The sequence below is a fragment of the Pseudoliparis swirei genome, chromosome 13 (assembly GCF_029220125.1).
Source record: "Pseudoliparis swirei isolate HS2019 ecotype Mariana Trench chromosome 13, NWPU_hadal_v1, whole genome shotgun sequence".
Lineage (NCBI taxonomy): Eukaryota > Metazoa > Chordata > Actinopteri > Perciformes > Liparidae > Pseudoliparis > Pseudoliparis swirei.
The window spans coordinates 8,704,054-8,726,991 of NC_079400.1; the positions used below are offsets into that span (position 1 = coordinate 8,704,054).

Below are 22,938 nucleotides of genomic sequence, written 5' to 3' on the forward strand. Positions count from 1 at the left end.
ATATAAATATCACCGGGCTCACTGTATGAATCTTGCAAAGACAGCTGTGAAGTCATGAGGCAGTGAGGGGTCGTCGTTATTGATTTAAAAGGGAGAAAGATAATGGTTGGCCTCAAGAAACGCTTTAATAGCATTGCTCCAGTCACTTTCATTCCATCCTGTGAAACACTTTGATGTTTTCAAGGTTGAAATGTGATTCAAAGGAGAAGGTGGTGAACTTTTCCCTTGATGGAGCTCACCCAGCCTCTCCTCTCCCCCTGAGTTCGAATGTGACATTTAAAACCACCATGGTATATAAATGACTTATAAATGATTTATGCAATTAAACTACTGTGTATGAACACTATTTTCAGTTGGCCCCCATGAGCTATGCATTTTAAAGCAACAGTACAATACCTTCACCATCCTCCCAGTGTTGTCCATTGCAGGCTCTGTCATTTGAAGATCTCCCACGGTATCACAGTAGTGAGCTGCGATGATTTCAGCTGCATGCTTTGCAGTCTTGCTGCTTATATTTATCAATTTGTCATCCTGTTTTTTTTCTCCTTTCACTCCACAACGCAGAACCCCCACAGTTTATTAAGGAACCGGAGAAACACATCACAGCAGAGATGGAGAAGGTGGTGGACATTCCCTGCCAGGCACGAGGTGAAAAACATTATTATTTTTGTATGTGATTTTACACCGAATAAAGCAATGGAGAGGGGGAAAGCAAGCGTGACTCATTGTCTGTGAACCCCACCCTCACTCTGCAGGAGTGCCCCAGCCTGACATTGTGTGGTACAAGGACTCTTTGCCCATCAACCCGGTGAAGATGCCCAGGTACAGGGTGCTGGTGGGAGGCAGCCTGCAGGTGAACGGCCTCCTGCCTGATGACACCGGGATGTTCCAGTGCTTTGCCCGAAACCCAGCAGGAGAGGTTCAGACCAACACATACCTGGCTGTTACCAGTGAGTGCTCAGGCAGCTCTTTATTTTTTATTTTTTTCACAGATAATTACTGCCATTATAGCACAATATGGTGTGTTAAAACTCAGAATGGACTTTTAAAAAAAAAGAAATAACAACAACAAAAAACACAGCTCTGTCAAGTCCTTGTCAAACTCGAGTTGTAATTGCTTTTACAAAAATGGAAAGCAATTCCAACCTGTAAGGAGGGAGAAGAGTACGAGCAATTTAGTGCTTTAAAGGCAATTCTGACTGCAGCTATTTCTTCTTCAACTGCAACTTACTTACGAGATTACACCAATTCAATTGGTTCAATCTAAATGCAGAAGAAACTGGGTTATATTTTGTTTGGGGTGGGGGGGGGGTTTCCCCATAGAGCTCAAGCATAATTTTAGTTTTCATCCAGCAGTGACGGTGTCGTTCAGTGAGGTTCCCCCTTTGTTCCACACTGAGATATGTTAGGTTGTAATTCAAGTGCTATCAGATAGATTACCACCAAATGCTGCACCTGCATTCACGGTCCCCAGAGGTTGTGCAGCCTGCCGACGACCAGGTGACACCAAGTGTCTTCAAAGCTAATGACATTCCCATCGGCCGCCATGCTAATATCCGCCACTTAGCGTCGTCATTGTTAGCGTGTTAGCATCCTGTTGTTAGCGTTCGGCTAAGCCGCTAGCATGGCTGTAGACTCCAGGGCTCTCAAGTGTCACGCATTTCGGTCTTAACTCACGCGCTCCCGCCACACAACGCCCCGCCCACACACACATCGTTGAAAAACTCTCGGCTATTTAATGTTTGAATGCAGGGGTGCTCAATACGTCGATCGTGGTCGCCACAGAGCTCTGACGCTAGTCTGCGCGCATCGGGACGGAGCAAAGAAAAAGTCACTCGCACCCCCAATTTAGGCTACTAACCTCGACCACTCGGTCATGCCGGGAAATATCAAACCTCTGTAAAAGCGTTAAAAAGCCTCAGTCTGATATATCCCGGCATGACCTCACTCTGGGTTAGTAAGTAGTTATTACAAGTGTTGTTTACCTTCGCATTGAAAATGCGGAAGGTTATGTTTTGATCGCTGTGTATTTATTTGTATGTGTGTGTGTGTTTGTGTGTTATTCGCATAACTCAAAAAGTATTAAACCAAATCGCATGAAATTTGGTGGGATGATTGGTTATTATCCGGGGACCATTTGATTAGATTTTGGGATCGATCGGGTCAAAGGTCAAGGTCATGAAAAGGTCAAAATCTTCTTTTTACCATAGCGGTCAATTTTTATCCAATTGGCATGCAACTAATGCCAAAATGTTCACATGACATCAAGCTCCCCACACTCTCATGCCAAGTACCAAAAAAGCTGCGGCGAAGGTATGCGCTCTACCGAGTGTTCGTTTCTTTTTTTTCTTCTTTTTTTCTTTTCCCTCTGCAATGCTCATACAAGATTGATCTTTGTAAAACTAGAACAGACAAAACAAAGAGAAACATACCACATAAAATAATGTGGTACAAGGATAGCAATCATAGTTTAGCTGCAATTTTCTAGCTGTGAATTCTTGTGACATTTATAAAATGAATTAATAAGTTCAACATACTTTCGAAATTGTCTCAATAGCATTTATACAACACAAATAAGATGCCTGCCTGGATATCTCTCCCTCTCTCTGACGTCAGTAAACAGCTGGACAAGGCTGTGAAACCACGGATTTCGTGATTTTTTTGTTTATTTTCTTCGGACCAGTTGCGACGTCATGTTTTTAGCAGCGCTAATGTCGACGTGGTTAATTTATCACCAAACACCGTCATGACCTGTGTGTCTGATGCTGCGGGTCAGAGGAGAAGGAGGTGCACCCGTTTAGCGTGGCGCGAGGAGCACTGCGCGAGCACTGAGTGGAGGAGGAGGAGGGAGGCGGGGGCTCGTGAGCGGCGCGGAGCATGTCGGGGTGAAATTCTCACAAGAACTCAAATAAATGCCCTGTCGGATATCAAAACACATTTGGGGGGACTTGATGACAGAGAGTCATTTTATTCTTAAATACTGATGAATGAAAAAAAAGGGGCTCCAGCAAAAAGGGCACTTTTCTCATCCAGGGAAAAAGGGCTGTTGCTTGAGCACCACTTGGGGTCTATCTGTGCACGTGCCTGCTGACAATGTTCCACTGAAACTTTAATCTTCTTAACTCATGGAAAAAAAATAAGTCAACACTTCACGATCTAAACACTGGAACCAACGCTGGGGAATGAGACAAGCAGGGTTTAAATACACAGGGAAGGTGCAGGTGATTGGACACAGGTGGAAACAATCAGGGACAGGGCAGACAATCACAGGGACAGGAACGGCGTTTCTCAATCAGCGTACTTGTGCGTACTTTCCTCTACTTGTGTCCTCGTGACTCGTGAAACGTCATCAGTCGCAGCCCGAGTACATGTTCCAATTCAAAGTTCGCTTCTCGCAAAGCACGGTCAAAATGCCCGGATGTGACTTGATCCTCCCACTTTCCGGAGGATGCATCAGAGGAGACTTGTGCGTCCTCTGGCCAGCAGATATCCCAGAATGCATTTCACCAGCAACCGGAAACAGTAGCGGAGGAGAAAATAAACTACTGACAGTTGACTTTTTATAAATACTACTGTTGTTGAGTCACGGAATGTAATTTTAGGATGTTTTGTTTATTTGACTGTAAAAAATAATTTACAGTGAATAATTAGAGTAAACTCAGGAGCAAGAACAGCTGATGTGGTGACGTCATCAAGTCAGCTGCTGTTCCAATCGCAGAAAGACCGTCCTCCCGTCCTCCGGAGTCTGGACTCCCAAGACCAGACTCCAAAAGAACACAAGTCTGTACTCGTGTACTTTGAATTGAGAAACGCCGAATGTGCAGGGAAACGGAGGACACGAGAGACGGGAACTTCAAAATAAAACAGGACACAAGGCACAAAAACTCCAGCTCTTGACAGACACTGAGTTTTATTTTATTGTCATTTTTTAAAATGCTGTGCTTTAACCAAACAACATGTTCGGCAAATAGCATTTGCAGCTCATAATATAACCGTGCTTGGCAGCGTTTCACAGCTGTGCATCTCCCGTGCCAGCAAACTATACATAAGAGCAATTATGTGGAGGCGATCCAAAACACAGCAGAAGCAAACAACTCTTAAAAAGTGAGCTGAAGCTGTTGATGTATGTAAGAATAAGAAGTAGGAGCCTCTTACTCAGACCTGACTTACTCCTATGACGAGATCAATGCTGCCGACTAAACCAGGCGATCAATGCAAGAAACACTCGAGTGGCGACGTCAAATCTGGTCGCTCCTTTTTTTTTCAAACTGTAAAAAATAATAATTAGCAGCTGTAATAATTGCTGTCCTTGATAGCAACACGTAATGCAATAAAAATGGGATTGGGGTGTGACATTGCAAGTTCAAATCAAGCAGCACTGTTTAGCTTAATATGTCTAGGAAGAAATGTGTAAACTTCCCATCACATGAATTATTTAGTGTTTCATAAATATTAAAATGCATTTGTATTTCTTGGCAGTTAATAATCGTGTTTACATTCTCTGGACTCTCTTAGTCTGACAATCGGGTCTACGCTGTCAAGTTTACATTTCGACAATAGAAGGAGCTTGATAACATGTTTGCTGCTTAACTCTTATCTATTCTGGATTGTTTTCCACATTTTGTGAGCATGCACAACACTCTTTGCATTTGAAAGTGAACCCTCATTTTAACCCTCAGCGTGCGTGTGTCTGTTTGGCAACTCTCTGACATCTCATTTCCTTCACTTTGTCTCAGCTCCTGCAGCCTCCGCTCCACATTATCAGAATTCATGAGATTCTCTTTCACTAACTCGCCCCTTCCCCCGCCGTCTCCCTCTCTCTTTCTGACACCGTCTCGTCTTCTTCTTCTTCTCCTCTCTCTCCCCTCCAGATCTCATCTCATCATCTCGCTTTTCCTCAACACATCCCTGTGCCCGCTTCACCTTCTCTCCGACACTCCCTCTGTCCTTAGCTGCTTCGAACCAACTCCCCTTTCCACTCGGGAGCGATACAGTTTCCTGTCATCCTATAAAAGCTTTGATTTATTGCATGTCACAAATAGGTATTTCAGTTATCTTTTTTATTTGACGCTTCTCCCTCAGTCATTTTCCTTCCTCCTCTTCCTTTATCCGCTATCTGTGTGTGTGTGTGCAAGGAAAACAAAAACAAAACTAGGCCGGCAGCAGACTTAGAGTTAGAGGGACAAAGCATCGACTAAACACTGAGATGCAGCCGGCCGGTGCTTACAAGCCACACGTTTGAAAAGGGGTTTAGCCATTCTATTACTCTATTCTACTCTTCTATCACCTCCATAACCCTCTTACCGTCTCTCCCTGCTGTACTAAGCTCTCTCTTTATTCTGTTTCTGTGTGTGTGTGTGTGTGTGTGTGTGTGTCTCCCTTCAGGCATTGCCCCAAATATCACCGCCGGACCCTCGGACAGCACTGTGATCGACGGCATGTCAGTCATCCTGCACTGCGAGACCTGTGGAGCTCCGAGACCGGCTATCACCTGGCAGAAAGGTCTCTGTTGCCCACATGCACACACACACACACACACACACACACACACACACACACATACACACCTGGGGATTATGATGTCTGTTTTCTTTCAGGCATGGGACCACATGGCTTAACAAATAAAGCCTGATTGGATTCCATGTTTGGATCCCAATAGCCGATCAAGGAAACACTGTCTTTGTCTTCACCCTCCCTCTCCTCTCTCCTATTCTGTTCCTGAATGCCTTCTTTTTTTTCTTCTGCTTCCCCCCCCCCCCCTCCTCTCCTTTTATTCTGTCCACCGTTCTCTCTGTTTGTGAATGCCCTCTCTCATCCGTTTTGATCTCCCCGCGCTCCAGGTGAGCGTGTGTTGGCGAGCGGTTCGGTCCAGCTGCCCAGGTTCACCCTGCTGGAGTCGGGCAGCCTGCTCATCTCCCCGTCACACATCTCCGACGCCGGGACGTACACGTGCATGGCGAGCAACTCCCGGGGCATCGACGAGGCGTCCGCTGACCTCGTGGTCTGGGGTGAGCGTGAAGGGTTGTTTTTTGTTCTTTTCTTCTTTTTTTTAGACACACACGCCTTCATATTGTCCGTCGTCAATGCCGAGCAATCCTTCGCGATCGGCGGCGGCGGTGGAGTTTTATTGAGCGGCACGTCTGCTCAGCAGAGGTTAGGCAAGGAGGTCGTGCGTGATAACAAAACTTTGGATACAAAAGAACCCTTCCGTGCAAGTCTGGAGTCATCATCGAGGCTTTTTCTGCAAGAAGCCACCATGAAAAAAAATACAAAAAACAGCAGCATGTCATTTCAGCTGAAATGAGTTTTCTGAATTCTGTTTGGCATGTTGTTGTTATTTTTTGTGTTTCTTTCTCATGAAGGACATTTTGTAAGCGGTTTCTTTTTTCTCTCCCATACTTTCCTCACGTCTCTCTCTCTCTCTCTCTCTCTCTCTCCACAGCTCGCACCAGGATAACTACGCCCCCACATGACCAGAGCGTTATCAAAGGGACTAAAGCCATCATGACCTGTGGGGTCACACATGATCCCAGCGTAACTGTCAGGTAAAAAGAATACCTTCTTACACGAATTAAATGAGCGATGTTTGTTGATGTGACATTGCATTACACTTTTCCGAAATAGATGTGGCATAAAGAGCTTTACAATGGAAGAGAGTAAAAATACAGACACGTCGAAAGAGTGTCAAAGGAAACAAAGGGAAGTGAAAATTGGTCAGTTTCAAGGTGTACAAATGTACAAATCATTGAAGCAAACTATTTAAACAATATCTTATATATAAAACATAGCAAGCATAATAAATATTACACATTAACAAAAAACTAAACGAAAAGGAAACAGAGTTAACCTATGTTTGGAACAAGGTTATTAATCACTGATCTGAAAGGCTGTCCTTCAGTGTGTCTGTCGCTTGATATTTATGTTTTTTTAATTTTATATTTAAGGCAGAGTCATTTCCTAAACAACTGGTCACACGTATTTAGTTGCGGTCGATTTTCAATGTGTGTATTAACAGAGATTTGATGCACTAGTATTCAGTATTCAGCGCAGCAGTAAGATCTATATGGGATTGACTCACCACTTAGTGTTTCTCATTACTTTATTTGTAATCGTTTTTGAACAACAATGGCGCCAATGAAGACGCTATCTCTTGCTACACTCACTCACTACCCAGTTGGATGCAGTCATTATTGGTTTTGATCTTTTCATGGGATTATTTGACAGTAAGAAAAAGATCCAGAGCAATGTCTGCCACACTGTCTGAGGTAAATTGTTCTATATTACAAGCTACTGTAAGATATGAATTGATTTTCATGACATTTTACTTCCCTCTGGTAAACAGTTTTGCACTCTACATGTACAGGGCTTTTATTGTGAAAGGTAAGCATTAAAGGATCTGGTCAAGGTTGAAGGGAGTGATACAGTTTAGCGTTTCTGACTACAGAACCTCAGCGTTGTTGTGAAATGTACAAAGTACATTTTGAAATAGTCCGTTCTGCACAACGTGATGGGTTGACGTCTTTATTTGAAGCGCGAAGGCTCCGAAAAAAATCGACCTTGTTTTAATTGCTTTTCGGACATTTAAAAAATATATATTGACGTATGAATTAATCACACCAGATAAATAAATAAAACGCCCTCCCCCCGTGTGTGTGAAGGTCTTTATCCTTTAGAAGGAGTCCACAATGTCCCAAGATCAAAAGTCCAAAAAGAATGAGGTTCAAAGTGAAGAAGCCACAACCTCAAAGCCACAGTTTTCTTTGGGTTTTGAGCTCGGGGCGAGGTTCAACCAACAGGCTGCCCGACCGGGCACACCAATCTTAAATAGGATTCTGGCCACATTTAATGGATCACAGAAAACTCTTCTAAAGGACCCGTTCCTGAGCCTCAAAGCTGCATTGCAGAATGTCTTGCTCCGGCAGGTGGGAACGAAAGTACGGCAGCTTAACCCCCCAGACCGTGTCTGTGTTCCTTCTCCTGCACACATCAACATGAATACCTAATAAAGAGCAGGTGTGGAGCCCTGTCGGCCTACAGCTCTGTTCGTGAAGATGCTTCATCGTTAGTTATTACTCGCTGAACTGTTCTCAACAGCCTTGTTTGTCAATTAGTGGTTTTACCACCCGAAGCTCCGCGCATTTATTATTTAACTCTACGCCGCCGCGCTCCGGTGGACCCTCGCAGGAGCCTCTGACTGAACTCACGCAAACACACAAATAACAAACAAAAAACTCTTCGGGATTTGCCGCCGCGAAAGATGAATTGGAATTGTCTAACAAATGCGTGCCTCGCGACGCAAAGACCGAGCGAGGGACACAACGCCGCTTCCCCCCCCCCCCGACCCGCGACCCGAACGCAGCAGCAGCAGCGCGGACAAAAGCAAAACGCCCACGCGTGTGCAAAGCGTTCGCCGAGCCACCGATGTGCATCTGTGTGATTAGAGGCCTTTCTCTCTCTCTCTCACACACAATCCCGGTGCAGAAAACACATACAACCCTTCGCCCCGGACCTTTGCTGTACTCTGAGCTCGCGGCCGACATCAATAGAGCATCCTGTCCCTTTCTCCTCAGAGACGAAGGCGACATCTGACGCCGTGGCGGTTTTGATGAGCGGGAAGTCAAACGTTTGATATGCAGCCGACAGCCGCGATCATATCGCGCAAGTTTGAAGAGACAGAGAGGAGAAAGAATGAAATGCCTCGCTAATAACACATTCGTCTGGGTTTGTGGTTGAGTAAATACCAAGCAGAACCGCAGTTCTCTCATAACGCGCCATCTGAGGGCCGACACACGCGTGATCGTCATAGTTCACGTCTCGGCAGGTGGCAGCCGAACAATACAAAGTCAGCTTCTGGCAATCTGGTAGAAGCAATTTTTGTTTTGGTTTATGTTTGGTCACGTCCAATCAATGCTCTGTCAGAGCCGTATGCAGTCGAGCTTTTTCTCTAATTAATTTCCCTGGGACTACTTTCTGTGTGGTGTTTGAGAGGCTTTCTTGATTGGATTTTTTTATGTAAAAAAAAAGAGGAAAAAAAGAAGGAAAACAAAGAGGAGGCTTACCTTCCTCGCCCTGTTTGACATTGTTGTTGCCCATGTATTTTGATAAATCTATAAAAACGGAGGTGGTGAGCGATACTGTGACACCCAGCTTGACAAATTCCTCTTTAAAAGGTGCAAGTAAACATCGTCGATGTGTTTTCTACCGATCGGCCGATCGACCGATGCCGACGAAGCGGATGATGACGGCGACGTTAATGACAACAGGCCCGGGCTGACTCCACCACTTTGCATTCCAGGCACGTCTGGGAAAAAGAGGGCTCGGTCATCAACGTCCTGTCCATCCCCCGCATGCGGCTGGAGGCGGACGGCACCCTCCACATCTCCCAAACCTGGTCGGGCGACATCGGCACGTACACCTGCAGAGTGACCTCCGTCGGCGGCAACGACTCCCGCAGCGCCCACCTCCGTGTCAGGTAACCGCCGCGCGCTCGCCTGGCTTTCTATTTTCTCCTCTTCCTTTTTTTTATTTTTATCCCTCGCACTTTTTTTGATTTCCTCCGGTATTCTCCAGTGCAAAGATACAGGAAGGAACATGTATTTGAAAGCAAGACAATGCGTACACACTCGCACACACACACACACACACACACACACACACACCTTCCTTTGCCAACCTTTCCCTGTCATCCTGTTCTTATTGACACCTCTGACTCATTTCCAATTAAATGATGCTTTTTTCCTCCTCACCTCCCCCTGTCCTCATTCTCACTCGACACACACTCGGCCCCAGGGGACTCTCTCTCTCTCCCTCCCCCCCCTCTCCCCTCTCCCCTCCCATTACCTACCTAGTGAGACGACACAATGTCCTCACATGAACCCCCGTGGATTGTTTCTCCTCAAATCTTCTCTTTTCCCTCAGTCTTTCTGCTCATGTCGTCTCCTGCATGGCACTGCAGCGTCGGGGTACACTGAATATGAACGAGACGTCTAACTTTCTGTTTGCCAGAAAACGACGCGTCGACTGAACGTGCATTTCTTTGTCGTCGTCCCCCCCCCCCCCCCCCCTCGGCCGTCTCGTTGGCCGCTGCCTCTCTGGCTGAGTTCCTGTCAGTTATTCGCTCATTGCTATTCGGTTTATCTATCAATCTGTCTGTGCTGATCTGAATTCATGGCTGAATGAATTAATGATCCCCAGCTCTGGCCTCATTCATTCATGTCTTTATCCGTGCATCCGTCTCTTTACGCCTTTCAACTCACCCCCCCCTCAGGTATCCATCTATATCCATCTCCTTTTGTTTGCCTGCGTGTCCGTCTTGACAGGGAACCGTCTCTGCCGTCTTGTCGTGCCACATTTCATCACCCTCCTAGCCGTAGAACATTCCCCCCGTGCTTCAGATGTGTACGAGAAGACGTTCGGAGAAGACAGGCAACGCTCCGCAACGCTCTGCCCCCGCGGATGATATGATAGCCGGGATTGTATTATTTATCGAAGTTGTCCCCGATGTTCCCTGCAGGCAGCTGCCCCACGCTCCGGAGAACCCTGCGGCCGTGCTGAGCACATCGGAGAAGAGAGCCATCGACCTGGCCTGGGCCAAGCCCTTCGATGGCAACAGCCCCCTCATACGCTACGTCCTGGAGGTTTCGGAGAACAGTAGGTCACTTATTATCCAGTCGCGCGTCGATGCTCTCGCATCCCTCTCTGCCCTTGTTACGCTCCGTAGCCTCGGCGGCGCCGGACTGCACCACTTGGAGAATCTATGGATTGTGTATAATGGGGGTCTCGGTCTCAGCAGTGGAGACCTTCAATGTTGCTTGTTTGAATTTTATTTTTTATTTCACCGCAGCCTTTATGACATCAATGTTAAACTGCAGAGCACACACAGAACACAAAGCATGATCAATACGACTCAGTAAGGACGTCCGGCATTGCTTTTCATCTCAATGGGGGTGTGTAAGCTTCTCCAGTCCATCACTTTATAGCTCTGCATGGAACAAGCAGCTTAACCCTCCTGTTACCTTAGGGTCAATTTGACCCCATTCAATGTTTAATATTGGTGTTTTTTCGGGTCAATTTGAACCCAGGCTGTATTTCACTGTGTCAAACATATAAGAAATATCAACTTTTTTATATATTTAAAGCGCTATTTAGGTAGTCAACAAACAAACATAAAGTACCTCACACTTCAACTTGGAAAACAATATTAATTTTCTGGAGGTTTTAATTGCTGGGGTCAAATTGACCCCAAGGGTAAAATATGTCAGTAAATATAAAGGTAACAGGAGGGTTAAACATTGAATGGGGTCAAATTGACCCTAAGGTAACAGGAGGGTTAAAGGGAAACTTTCTTTATCATTTGTATATAATTTACTCACCCGCCATGACCTTGAATTCTTGAATGGAAATACATATTTTTGCATACCTTTTTGCATAACTCTGCATGCAATGAATAGTCCACAAACCTCTTAATGAATTGAAGGGGATTGTTTAATGGAATACATTTATATAGTTCCTTTCTAGTCTCACTCAAAGCGCTTTACACGGCATGCCAATATTTACCATTTCAAGCTGCTCTTATGTCATCTGTCTCGTTTGTATTGTAAATGATTTGATGGTTTCTGCGTTTATGGTATTTTGAGTATCTTTTAAAAGTGCTATCAGATCAAATGTATTATTATTAGTATTATTACCCATTTACACTCACACACACACACACACACACACACATTCAAAGACAAAATGATCATTTTGGGTGTTCTCTTTAAGTCAAACTGTTCCAGGCTTAAATCCGCAGCACGTCGTGCCCTCGCTTCCTTTTTTCTATTTCTTTCAGCATGACTTGTTTCATTTATTTAATGAATTTACATTTTTGTAACTGTGACCCGCCGTGACAAAATGATTGCCGGCATGAGAGTGAAAATACCATCTGAATATCAGTGGAATTGCCAGAGATGTTCGGCTCGCTCCTTACAAATTGTTACATCTGATGGGGATGTTAAGGTGAGTGGTTAAGAGCGAGATACGCGTGCGTGGGGAACGCGCTGTTCAACTCGAGTTCTCCTCGTTCCAGACGCTCCTTGGGCCATCCTGCTGGCCAATATCGAGCCGCAGTCCGTAGCGGTGACGGTCAACGGCTTGATCCCGGCGCGCTCCTATCAGTTCCGCCTCTGTGCCGTTAACGACGTGGGCAAGGGGCAGTTCAGCAAGGAGACCGAGCGGTGAGTGAAATACAGATCCTACGTCTCCCCCGAGCCTGTTCATCCAGGATGTTAAAGAGAAATAGCAAATGACAATATAGAGTTTCCTATGTTGGGGGGGGGGAGGCTTTCAAGACACACCTTTCCTGAGGACACGTCGATGTCACATCTTGTTTCTTTAACCCTCCTGTTACCTTTACATTTACTAACATATTTTACCCTCGGGGTCAATTTGACCCCAGCAATTAAAACCTCCAGAAAATTATTAGAATTAATATTGTTTCCCAAGTTTAAGTGTGAGGTACTTTATGTTTGTTTGTTGACTACCTAAATAGCCCTTTAAATATATAAAAAAAGTTGATATTTCTTATCTGTTTGACACAGTGAAAAACAGCCTGGGGTCAAATTGACCCGAAAGAACACCGACGTTAAACATTGAATGGGGTCAAATTGACCCTAAAGGTAACAAGAGGGTTAAAATCTACAGTTACCAAATGGCACATTGTGCTCAGGGAAAGCCGTTTCCTAGACAACCACTTTGATCTTCAGTCAAGAATCGTCGAGGAGGGATATGTGTGTACCAAAGTGTACACACACACACATACACACAAACATGCACAATCACATGTAGACACCCGCATACGGGAAAAGACACTCGGATTCGGGTCTGAGGCGACATTCGGTTCGGCCTTTCTGCGGCCTCGTGTAACTTCAGGCGCTCGCTCCCTGCCTCCTAACCCCTAGCTTGCCCTCCCTCGTTCCCTTCCGCCCACCACCCGTCTGTCACGCTGCGTCTCGCTGCCAGCTCCCTCGCCAGAGGAGAGCCACAGGGGGGGGGGGGGCACCATTTGCTCCTAAGTCACCGCCACTGATCTCCTTCCCAGCTCTTAGACGCATCTTTCCCCCCCAGACCCTCGTGGCGTTTTGTCAAAGTGAATACACGGCGTTTAGGGGGCTTCCCGTGACTCCATCGTCTGTGCTGCTAAGTGTGGGCTCTGTGCATCTCGTGTGGAACAAAAGCACACACGGTCTGCTCAGGTATTTCATTTTTGATGTTTTAACCAAGACAGCAAAGTGGTGGGAAACCGTTGAGGGTACAGAAAAATAGGGGTTTGCGGTAAGTGCTTCAGTTAGAATGAAACTGGTATTTAGCTTTAAATTAATGCTCTTCATTTTGGCTGTAGCATTATTTCAACGCTCTTCAGTTTGAAATGAACTAACGCTGTGTTCATGGTGATTTACAGAGAGAAAAATATTCTTTTTGAAACCTATTTTCTCTCTCTTTGTTTCTGTGTGTGTGTGTGTGTGTGTTTGCTCTGCAGTGTCTCTCTCCCAGAGGAGCCCCCCAGTGCAGCTCCTCAAAACGTCATCGCCAGCGGCCGCACCAACCAATCCATCATGATCCAGTGGCAGCCTCCGCCAGAAAGCCACCAGAACGGCGTCCTGAGGGGCTACACCGTCAGGTGAGACCGCTGTTCCTCCACCTGTCTGTGTGTCTCACTGCTTATTGCAAAAGGCTGGGAGTTAGACACACATACACACACATTGTGTCTCACAGTCAAGTACACACACATTCTGCTCAATGCCCCCCCCCCCCCCCCCGGGTGTCCTGTGTTCTGACGTTTAGAATTTGCACTTTTAATATGAGCAAATACATATAAAGACAATATCATAATAATAATAATTTTAATAATACTAAAGGTAATAGTTATAATTCATGTATAGTATAAGAGTTCATACAGGGTCAGTTTCCACCACTGCATTTGAAAACAAATGTTTTAGTCTGAGAGAAAACTCAAATAGTTTGACTTCAGAAAAACTTTAGCGACTCTAATCGGCAGAGTCAGCAATATGCCACACCGACTGTAAATCCTGTAAACATGTAATTAGTTTGGTTTTCTGTCAGGCTTTTCATTCATTACATCCCAATGAAACAGCAGGTGTTTTCCAGACAGCAGTCAGTGCTTTCAGTGGTTATTAATTGCACGTTTGCTGGTGCTTTGTCTCCCCCTAGCAGGGCATCTGGTGAACTGCCTCCATCGGTCATACCCCCCCACTCCCCCCCTCCCTTGTCAGAACCATCTAAAATGTCACAGCTGTAATGTGTTAAATAGGGGGTAACATCCTGCATTCACAGTGCGTGTGTGTGTGTGTATGTGTGTGTGTGTGTGTGTGTGTGTGTCAGGTACCGTCTGACGGGGCTGCCTGTGGACTACCAGATGAAGAACATCTCCAGTCCCGATATGACTAACCTGCTGCTGGAGGACCTCATCATCTGGACTAACTATGAGATTGAGGTGGCGGCCTACAACGGGGCGGGTCTGGGCACTTTCAGCCATAAAGTCACTGAGTGGACTCTGCAGGGAGGTGAGAACTCACTTCATTAACCTCATCGGGTCTCATTTAGAGAGCATTGCAACGGCTAGTCGGAATATTGATTTTGCTTTCTTGGAAATGGATTCAAAACAGGACAATTGCGGCATTAAAATCCGCAGGAATTTTGCCAATTATTATGATTCATAAACAACTAAAACAGTTCAAATGCTCCCCTCAAAGTCACTTAGTTAGCTCATTCCGCTGTTCCAACAATCACAACAAAATCCAATTTAGCGAGTTAGATATGAATATATGCGGTTTCTCTCGGCTGTTGTGCTCCGAGCGAAGAAAGTTTCTCGCTTCAAATTTGTTTGTATTTTCCGTGTTTCTAACTCTGAGGCCAGGAGATACATCACGCGCATGAGATTGTGGAGGACACACACACACACCCACACACACACACACAAACAAACACACACACATACTTGAAAATCCTCCGAACAAAGAATTCAAAGAATACTGAGAAGCCCCCTGTCGGCGTACCATGACGTAGCATCCCTGACATTCGGCTGTTGGAGAATCTTTTCTTGACTTTAGGAAACATCCACTGATTCTCGACAGAAGCGGATGTGCTGACAATATTTTCTTTCATTTCAATTCAAATAAATCTGCATGTTCATTTCAGCAAGTTTCTTTTTGAAGCGTGACGATTATTCACGAGGAATTAGACGTGGATGAAACATCCTGTGAGTGCAGCGTTGTTGTTTTTATACTGTACGCCTAGAAAAATAAGAAAATAAATAAATAAAAGTTAATTTTCATCCCTGACTGAAATCATCTGATGTTTAACTGCATTAACATCGATTCTTCTTCAGAAAGGACCACACAAAGGTGTGGCATCCCTCCTGAAATCTATAAGCAGCTCACAGTCCCAGAGCCCGGGATTAGGTGTCCGTGTCATCAGAAAGAGAGCGACGCCCCGACGCACGCTGCAAGCGATCAATACTGACATCACAATAGATGCAGCCAGACGTCCAGCAGTCGACTGAAATGTGTTCTCACACCTTTATTTCCTGCCTGCCCGCCTCTCCTTCCTCCTCCTTTCCCCCTCCCCGCCCCTCCTTTCCTCCTCGCCCATCCCCAGTACCCACCATCGCCCCCGGCAACGTGCAGGCCGAGTCGGTCAACTCGACGACCATCCGTTTCACGTGGACGGCCCCGAACCCTCAGTTCATCAACGGCATCAACCAGGGCTACAAGGTCGGTGGCCGCCGCGTCCATTGACAGAACCGTCACGGCCGAGCTTGTAGTGTCACGTATCCTCGGTAGGGGAAGGGGGGAGGTGGGGGGGAGAGCCGTGGGGCAAAAAGGATCTGTGGTGCCACTGTGAACGATGGACTTTGTTCACCCGTTTGTCAGTCGGAGGTCATCCTCTTTATCTCTGCCACCATTTTTCATGTTTTATTGTGAAGCTGCGCGTAATGATGAATGTCTTCATTATTTTGTCACGGGATCTTGAATACAGTCCATCTCTCTGTCTCTTGCGATACTGCATTGAAACAAATGTACTCCACCGGGAATTATTAAGCCACAGCCGGAGAATAGCTCTGTTTTTATCCCATTGACTCTCCTGCGACTTAATTATGTCATTTGGGTTTCTTTCTTCTTCTTGTTTTCTGCCTCTTTGTCTGTTCTGTTCAACAGCGCTCCACAGGCCTCGCTCGGCTGGGTGGAGGGGGGGGGGGGGGTCACTGTTAGTTAGTAATACAAATCAAATCAACATTTGAAATACCACATTTGCTTCTCCAGAGGGAGAGAGGGACATTAGCAGGAGTGAGAGAAGAGCGCAAAATAAAAGGGAGTTAAAGAATGGGAAAGTCGATGGGAAATAAAGCAAAAATAGGAATTTCGGGAAGGAGAAAGCGAGAGTGGCACACAGCCAAGTATCTCTCCCTCTGATATCTTCCTGCTTTCTCTCTCTTTCTGTAAACTGGAAGCAAACCCAACAGGCCGGCCTTTGGGACTCATTACCTAAGCACCTCGTTGGTCGATCCAGGTCCCATTAGTTGATGCTATATGGTGCGCAATCCACATGCATCATGGGATGCTATCCTGCCTCTTTCTGCCTCTCCCAGTCTGCCTTAATGGAGCTATTCCCTCCCAGTCAAAAACCTCTTCAGGGTGTCTTTCTAAATATATCTGGGGAGTGCTACGATGGCGAATATCTCTTCAGACTGGCTCACGACTCCCGGGGAGACGCATCGTTGTTAGTTTTGTGTGAGAGTTATTACAGTGAAATAACTCTTCAGACTCTCTCTCTCTCTCTCTATTCCCTCCTTTTTTCCACTCGTCTGTTTTTAGTTGCTGGCCTGGGAGCCTGGCAGAGACAACGATGTTGCCATGGTAACGACGCGACCGAACTTCCAGGACAGCGTCCATGTGGGATATGTGACGGGTCTGAAGAAGTTCACAGAGTATTACACCTCTGTGCTGTGTTTCACCACGCCGGGGGACGGCCCCCGCAGCCCGCCCCAGGCGGGGAGGACACACGAGGACAGTAAGCGACTTCTCCCGCAGGCTTTCCACTCTCCGGTGGCGGCGAGGGGGCCACCGGGCGTCTCGCAGTAACACATCCTCCGGGCAAGATCTATTATTCATGCAGAACCAAGTTGTAGAGAAGTGCTAATGACTGAGTTTATTTTTACGCATCAAGCCAGCATCATCGTAATTGGGACTTAGTCCCCTCTAGAGATAATTGGTTGAGCTTTGGAAGGATTTTCCCCAACTTGTCATCAGACAAGTTTTCTTTCAGCAGTTACTTTGTTTTTGCTCGATTTGTAAACACATTTAAAAATGCAAAACTCTGTGGAAGCAGATGAGCGTGAAATTAATATTGAATATTATTTTGCGTTCTCATTCGCCCATTGGCGCGAGCTCATTGTTGTTTTTTTGTCCCTGCCCAGCCCCCGGTGCTGTGGGTCACCTGAGCTTCACCGAGATCCTGGACACGTCGCTCAAAGTCAGCTGGAGTGAGCCCGGTGAAAAGAACGGCGTTCTCACAGGTACGGTCACTTCACCACAAAATCACTCCTGGAGTGAGGAAAGAAAGGCCGGAGATACTGAAAGAGCTGGAGGCTTTTTAACATCTGCTTGAACTCTTTTTCGTCAGACCGGCACCTGCAGCTCCGTAGGGTGGTACACCCCGGCTTTATTGTTGGTTTTGTTTTATCTGGGTCATGCACATACTAATGCCAAAGAGGCACAAGCTCATAAGACATCAATATATGTGTGTTTGCATCAGCCAGACAACAAAAAACTGAAATGTATTTAACTTTTTACATAAAACATTAATCCTACCCAAAAAGAAGGCTTGCTTCCCTGAAACACAAGTCTTTAATAGAAGACGTGAGCGGGGTTGAAGGGCAGCTTACCTAAAAAAAAACAAGTATAGCCCTTTAAGTCAGTAACCTGTTTTTTAAGATTCAAGTTGAAATGTAATGTTTGTCTCACTTGTCCAGGGATGTGTTTTGATGAAATGTCTTTTGAGTGAGCAGCTGTCACTTCTAATCCAGTTGACCTAACGCTGGAGGACATTGAGTAAAGAACAAATGCCAACCAGGTGCATTCATATTTAAGTGTTTACAAAAGTTGATATTTGGCAGAATATCCTCAAGTGTTTCTCCAAAAGCATTCTAATGTGCTGCCCCCTCCCAGGAGACGAACGCCGACGTACCATGTGAAATTATTGATTTGGCGAGAAGTGCTGCCTAATGCCTTCTTACGCAATCACATGAAAAGAGCTGCTGGCCAAGCAGCAAATTGCATTAACTTCGAGAGCGTAAGCGTGTGTGTTTTTGATGGGAGTGGGTTGAGGATGTGTGTGTGTGCAGGGAGGTATAATCACAGGCTGATTTAATGTGCTATATTCAATTTTTGATGAAGTTAATTTAGTTAGTTCCTGTTAGCTCGCCCCGAGCTGAGAGTTGCCATTGTGCTAAAACGTCGAATCTTCCCCGAGAGGATTCTCTCGTCAACCCGTCTCTGCTGCTCTGCAGGTTATCGCATTTCGTGGGAGGAATTCAACCGAACGAACACCAGAGTCACCCACTACCTGCCCAACGTCACCTGGGAGTACCGGGTCACGGGACTCACTGCTCTCACCACCTACACCATAGAAGTGGCGGGAATGACCTCCAAAGGACAGGGACAGCTGTCCTCCTCCACCATCTCCTCCGGCGTCCCACCAGGTCGGCAACAAAACAATACCTTTTTTTGAAATGATGTACATAAATTACCCATCAAGTGTGACGCCGAATTCATGAAGAAAACGTGCACGCCTCCACGGTGAACGAAGATATCTTGCCGTTTTTAGTTCCGAGTAAACTTCACTAGAGCCTATGTTGCACCCTGAAAATGAAATGTTCAGAAACATGTCGTTCTTCTGTTTTGCAACTTTTACTTAACAAGTTCCCTTCACACACCCGTCTCTTAAAGAGACAGCGCTCTCTTAAAGAGACAGCGCTCTCTTCCAAAGGGACAAGTACTTTCCTCTCTTCACAGTTAGTGTGTGCACAGGTGATCAACGCTCTCAAATATAGGAACAACCCATGAAATAAGCTTCAACACACATTCAAAGTAAATTATAAGAAATGGACACAGTTGTATTAAATCGGTTAGATAAATGACATAACGTATTTCAGGGTGCAACACCTACATTTGCCTCAATGCAACTCAATGGCATCTTTCATTAAATAAATGCCCTCTTTCAAACCTCCACACTTCCCGTTTGTAATGCAAGCTTTCTGTTCACATTTCTAAGTCAGGGTTCATTTTCATTAAACCTTCTCTTGCTGCATATTTACTGTTTCACATAAAATTTTGGTGAACACGCTCTCTGTTTTCTGGCGCCAGACACGATGAAATTAAACCCCGGTCCCCTCAGCTCGAAGAAAAAAACTAAAATAAACTCACCAATACACATATCTGCGTTACATCTGTGCAATAACAGCTCCCGCGAGAACATTAGGGACAATTACAATGTTTAATGGTTTCAGATTTGCAAAATTGTGTAATAGACATACAATGCCCACATCAATTACCTGAGCAGCAGTCGCAGTGTGTACATCTGGGAAACCCCTGAAATGACTGGCTGTTATATTGCGAGCAGGCTCCAGAGCAGCAGTTAAAGACCCCAGAATGGTGATTACTCTCATTGTGTGGCTGTAAAGAAAACACCTATGTGCACCGGTCACAAGCGCTCAGCTGAACGCCACCTCGATAATAAGTCATGCAAATGATCATTTAGCTAGGACACGTATAATCTGCATTTCATCACGGTTGAATACACACTCATTTCAGCAATCCTGAGGAAAAAAAATGCTCAGTGTGCTTATGGAAAAGATTATATGTTTTTAATAGCAGGCCGCTGTCCACACTCCAATATGCCACAGTTTGGTGTTAATACCTCCGACTAGGATTTATGGAAACCATACAGTGTTTTGGATTGGGCATATAATATGGTGGGTTTAATATCTATTTTGAAGGGGAGAAAAAAGATGAAATGGAAACATTAAACAAAAACTCCCCACATACTCACACAAACAAACCATGATATTCATGTTCACAACGAGAGCCCTCCCTCTGTTCTTTGAGTCCACCATTCTCAGTTGTATTACACCGCCAAGGATGAATCCATTCTTATTGTTGACTCGACTCAAGTGTAAACAGTGAGACATCAGATTAAATCCTACCTCCAGATAACTGTGGCGTAATTGACATTCATGACGTTGTCTCCGCCTGTGTGCTGCGTGTAAGCATCTTTGTTATTCACAAACAATCTAATCCACGTTCGCTGTTTTTCTGTTGTCGCTGGAGTTGGGAGAGAAAGTAGTGAGGCCTGAGAAAATGTGTCCGTGTGCCGTATCTGTGCGGCCACCAGGGGGCGCTGAGGTAAATAAACCACCCCGTGTGAGAGGCAGCCACACAAGACAAACCAACAGTGGTGTCAGTGGTTTGCTCCCTCAGCCATTCTCTCTCTCTCTCTCTCTCTCTCTCTCTCTGACTGACGTTGGCTCTTCCCTCTCTGCCTCCTCACAGAGCTTCCTGGCCCCCCTACCAACGTGGCAATTTCCAACATCGGCCCCCGCTCCGTCACCCTGCAGTTCAAACCTGGCTACGACGGCAAAACCTCCATTTCCCGTTGGCAGGTGGAGGCTCAGGTGAGACACTTTTACTCCACAGCTGAAGCTCCATTGTCCTCCATCATGTGTTATTGGTTTTTTTTGTATCGCGGTCATGGCGGTATCTGCTGTGTTTATCATGCTCTCTGTGGTCTTGGTCCCAGGTGGGTGTGGTGGGAGAGAACGAGGACTGGGTGATGGTCCACCAGGTGACCAACGAACCCGAGGCTCGCTCCCTGGAGGTGCCCGGTCTCAACCCATACACCAACTACAGGTAGCCTACGGGGAACATCCATCTTTTTTTCCAAAGGAAACAGGAAGAGGGCCCAGACTTTATCAGCGTTCCCCTGCAATCTTGCAAATTCAATGAAATAATATATAGAACGAACCAGAGCAGATAATAAGCCAATCACATAGGTTTTTGATCTGCTGTCAGCAGACTTTGGTACACAGGACATGCATACGCAGCAGAGTGCATTATTATAGTCTTATTAGTACCTCCTCATCATATCTCGCAGTCTAAACTCATGCGAGATAACATGAAAATGAAGCGTGTGCAGATTTTGACAAACAACAGATATGTTTTATGGGCGTTTGGGTATCTCGGCTAATTTCAGCACATCCCAAGGAGCCTTATCTCATTCTCCATTCCTTTGATTTGAACACAAGCTCGTTATGGATAGCGTGGTTTAAATATTATTTTTACAGCACGCACATGATCTTCATCTCGGCGCAGCCGGCTTGTTTTCCACGATCACGTTCATCGAGCCGATCCCCGAAGACCCACAGCAACTATTAGCATCAGTGCTGCTAGTTTACATTCCCGTAGATTTAAACGTTACTCGCGTTGGATCAAAATGTTGTTGTTTTTCGCCTATTCAGGCTGTAACACGAATAAGCCCTGCGCTCATGTTCCGACCGCATTCATATTCAACGCTCTGATCTCGGTTCGGATGCAATAAGCTTCGTGTAATAGGATGCTCACTGCCAGCGCTGCAATAATGCTGCATGTTTGTTTTCAAGTTGCCAGATTCAGAGCCCTGATTTCTGCTCAAATGAAAGCGTCCTTCTTGCATTTTAATGTTTAACTCTCCAAAACAACAGGTTCCGCATGCGTCAGGTGAACATAGTGGGCACCAGTCCTCCCAGCCAGCCCTCCAGGAAGATCCAGACCCTACCGGCTCCTCCCGACTTGGCCCCCGCCAACGTCACCCTACGCACCGCCAGCGAGACCAGCCTCTGGTTTCGATGGATGGTAAGTCGGAGTCCGCTTCCTGTGTGGGGAGTTTTAACACTTTATTTGTAGACATGTTACCCATTTATCAGACAATACGTTAGCATAAGCTATCATCTCAAGGTACAAATATGTACCGAAAGTTAAAGAATATTGGAATGAAACCAAGCCCCCCCCCCCAAAAAAAAATCCAACACAACGGCATCTGAAACAGACAAAAAAACAACAACATAAAAAGTGCATCGCAGTGTGTTCCGAGTTTGGGGTTCGAGACCAGTCGGTTTAATCACAAAGTTCATCAATGGGCCCCAGGTTTTGTAAAATCTCTTAATGGAGCCACTGAGGGAGCACAGCTTTCCATTTAAGTAAACTTCAGCTTCTAGCTCAGAGAAAAGGGGGAGTGGCCTTCTGGGAGTGAGCGGGGACATCGGAGGCATGTGGAACTGAGAATAAACCGAAAATAGAGCATTTTATTACAGCCCTAAGTGTCGGATGTTTTTCATCTTCATCCCTTTCCAATCCACCTCTCTCAACACTCATGACCAGCCGCTGCCTGAATGGGAGTACAACGGGAACGCGGAGCAGGTGGGCTACAGGGTCCAGTACTCCCGCGCGGGCTCGCAGGGCCGCGCGCTGATCCACGTCATTGCCGACCGCCTGGAGAGGGAGTTCACCATCGAGGACCTGGAGGAGTGGACGGAGTACGAGGTCAGGGTCCAGGCCGTCAACGGCATCGGGACGGGCCCCTGGAGTCAGCCCATCAGGGGCCGGACAAGGGAGTCTGGTGAGTTAGCGCCTCGTCTGTCATCCTCGGACAAACACTGTCTGTCAGGTGTATGAAGGGCGGATGAGCAACGATCCCGGAGAAGTAGCAAACTGAATCATTTGCATTACAAAACACAAAGAAGTGCTTTGCTTAATTATTTAAAAGCTCTTTTTTTGTGTCAAGTTGCCAACAGAAACAACAATGAAACTAGAACGGGCACTCGGTAGAGCGCATACCTTCGCATATCAC

At 46.0% G+C, this 22,938-nt stretch overlaps 1 protein-coding gene across 9 annotated transcripts in view; it reads left to right on the plus strand.

Moving 5' to 3' along the window:
• Nucleotides 1–22,938, plus strand: part of sdk2b (sidekick cell adhesion molecule 2b) — a 251,231-nt gene that overhangs the window by 195,599 nt on the left and 32,694 nt on the right. For all 9 annotated transcript variants that reach the window (XM_056429473.1, XM_056429479.1, XM_056429475.1 and 6 more), the window contains exons 8-25: nt 565–648; nt 756–950; nt 5,386–5,502; nt 5,841–6,008; nt 6,443–6,545; nt 9,296–9,472; nt 10,514–10,650; nt 12,068–12,215; nt 13,517–13,657; nt 14,380–14,561; nt 15,655–15,770; nt 16,872–17,067; nt 17,474–17,572; nt 18,566–18,757; nt 20,607–20,728; nt 20,854–20,963; nt 21,794–21,944; nt 22,470–22,707. In XM_056429473.1, the coding sequence (XP_056285448.1) occupies nt 565–648; nt 756–950; nt 5,386–5,502; nt 5,841–6,008; nt 6,443–6,545; nt 9,296–9,472; nt 10,514–10,650; nt 12,068–12,215; nt 13,517–13,657; nt 14,380–14,561; nt 15,655–15,770; nt 16,872–17,067; nt 17,474–17,572; nt 18,566–18,757; nt 20,607–20,728; nt 20,854–20,963; nt 21,794–21,944; nt 22,470–22,707 (2,676 nt within the window). The remainder of the gene's footprint in view (nt 1–564; nt 649–755; nt 951–5,385; nt 5,503–5,840; nt 6,009–6,442; nt 6,546–9,295; nt 9,473–10,513; nt 10,651–12,067; nt 12,216–13,516; nt 13,658–14,379; nt 14,562–15,654; nt 15,771–16,871; nt 17,068–17,473; nt 17,573–18,565; nt 18,758–20,606; nt 20,729–20,853; nt 20,964–21,793; nt 21,945–22,469; nt 22,708–22,938) is intronic.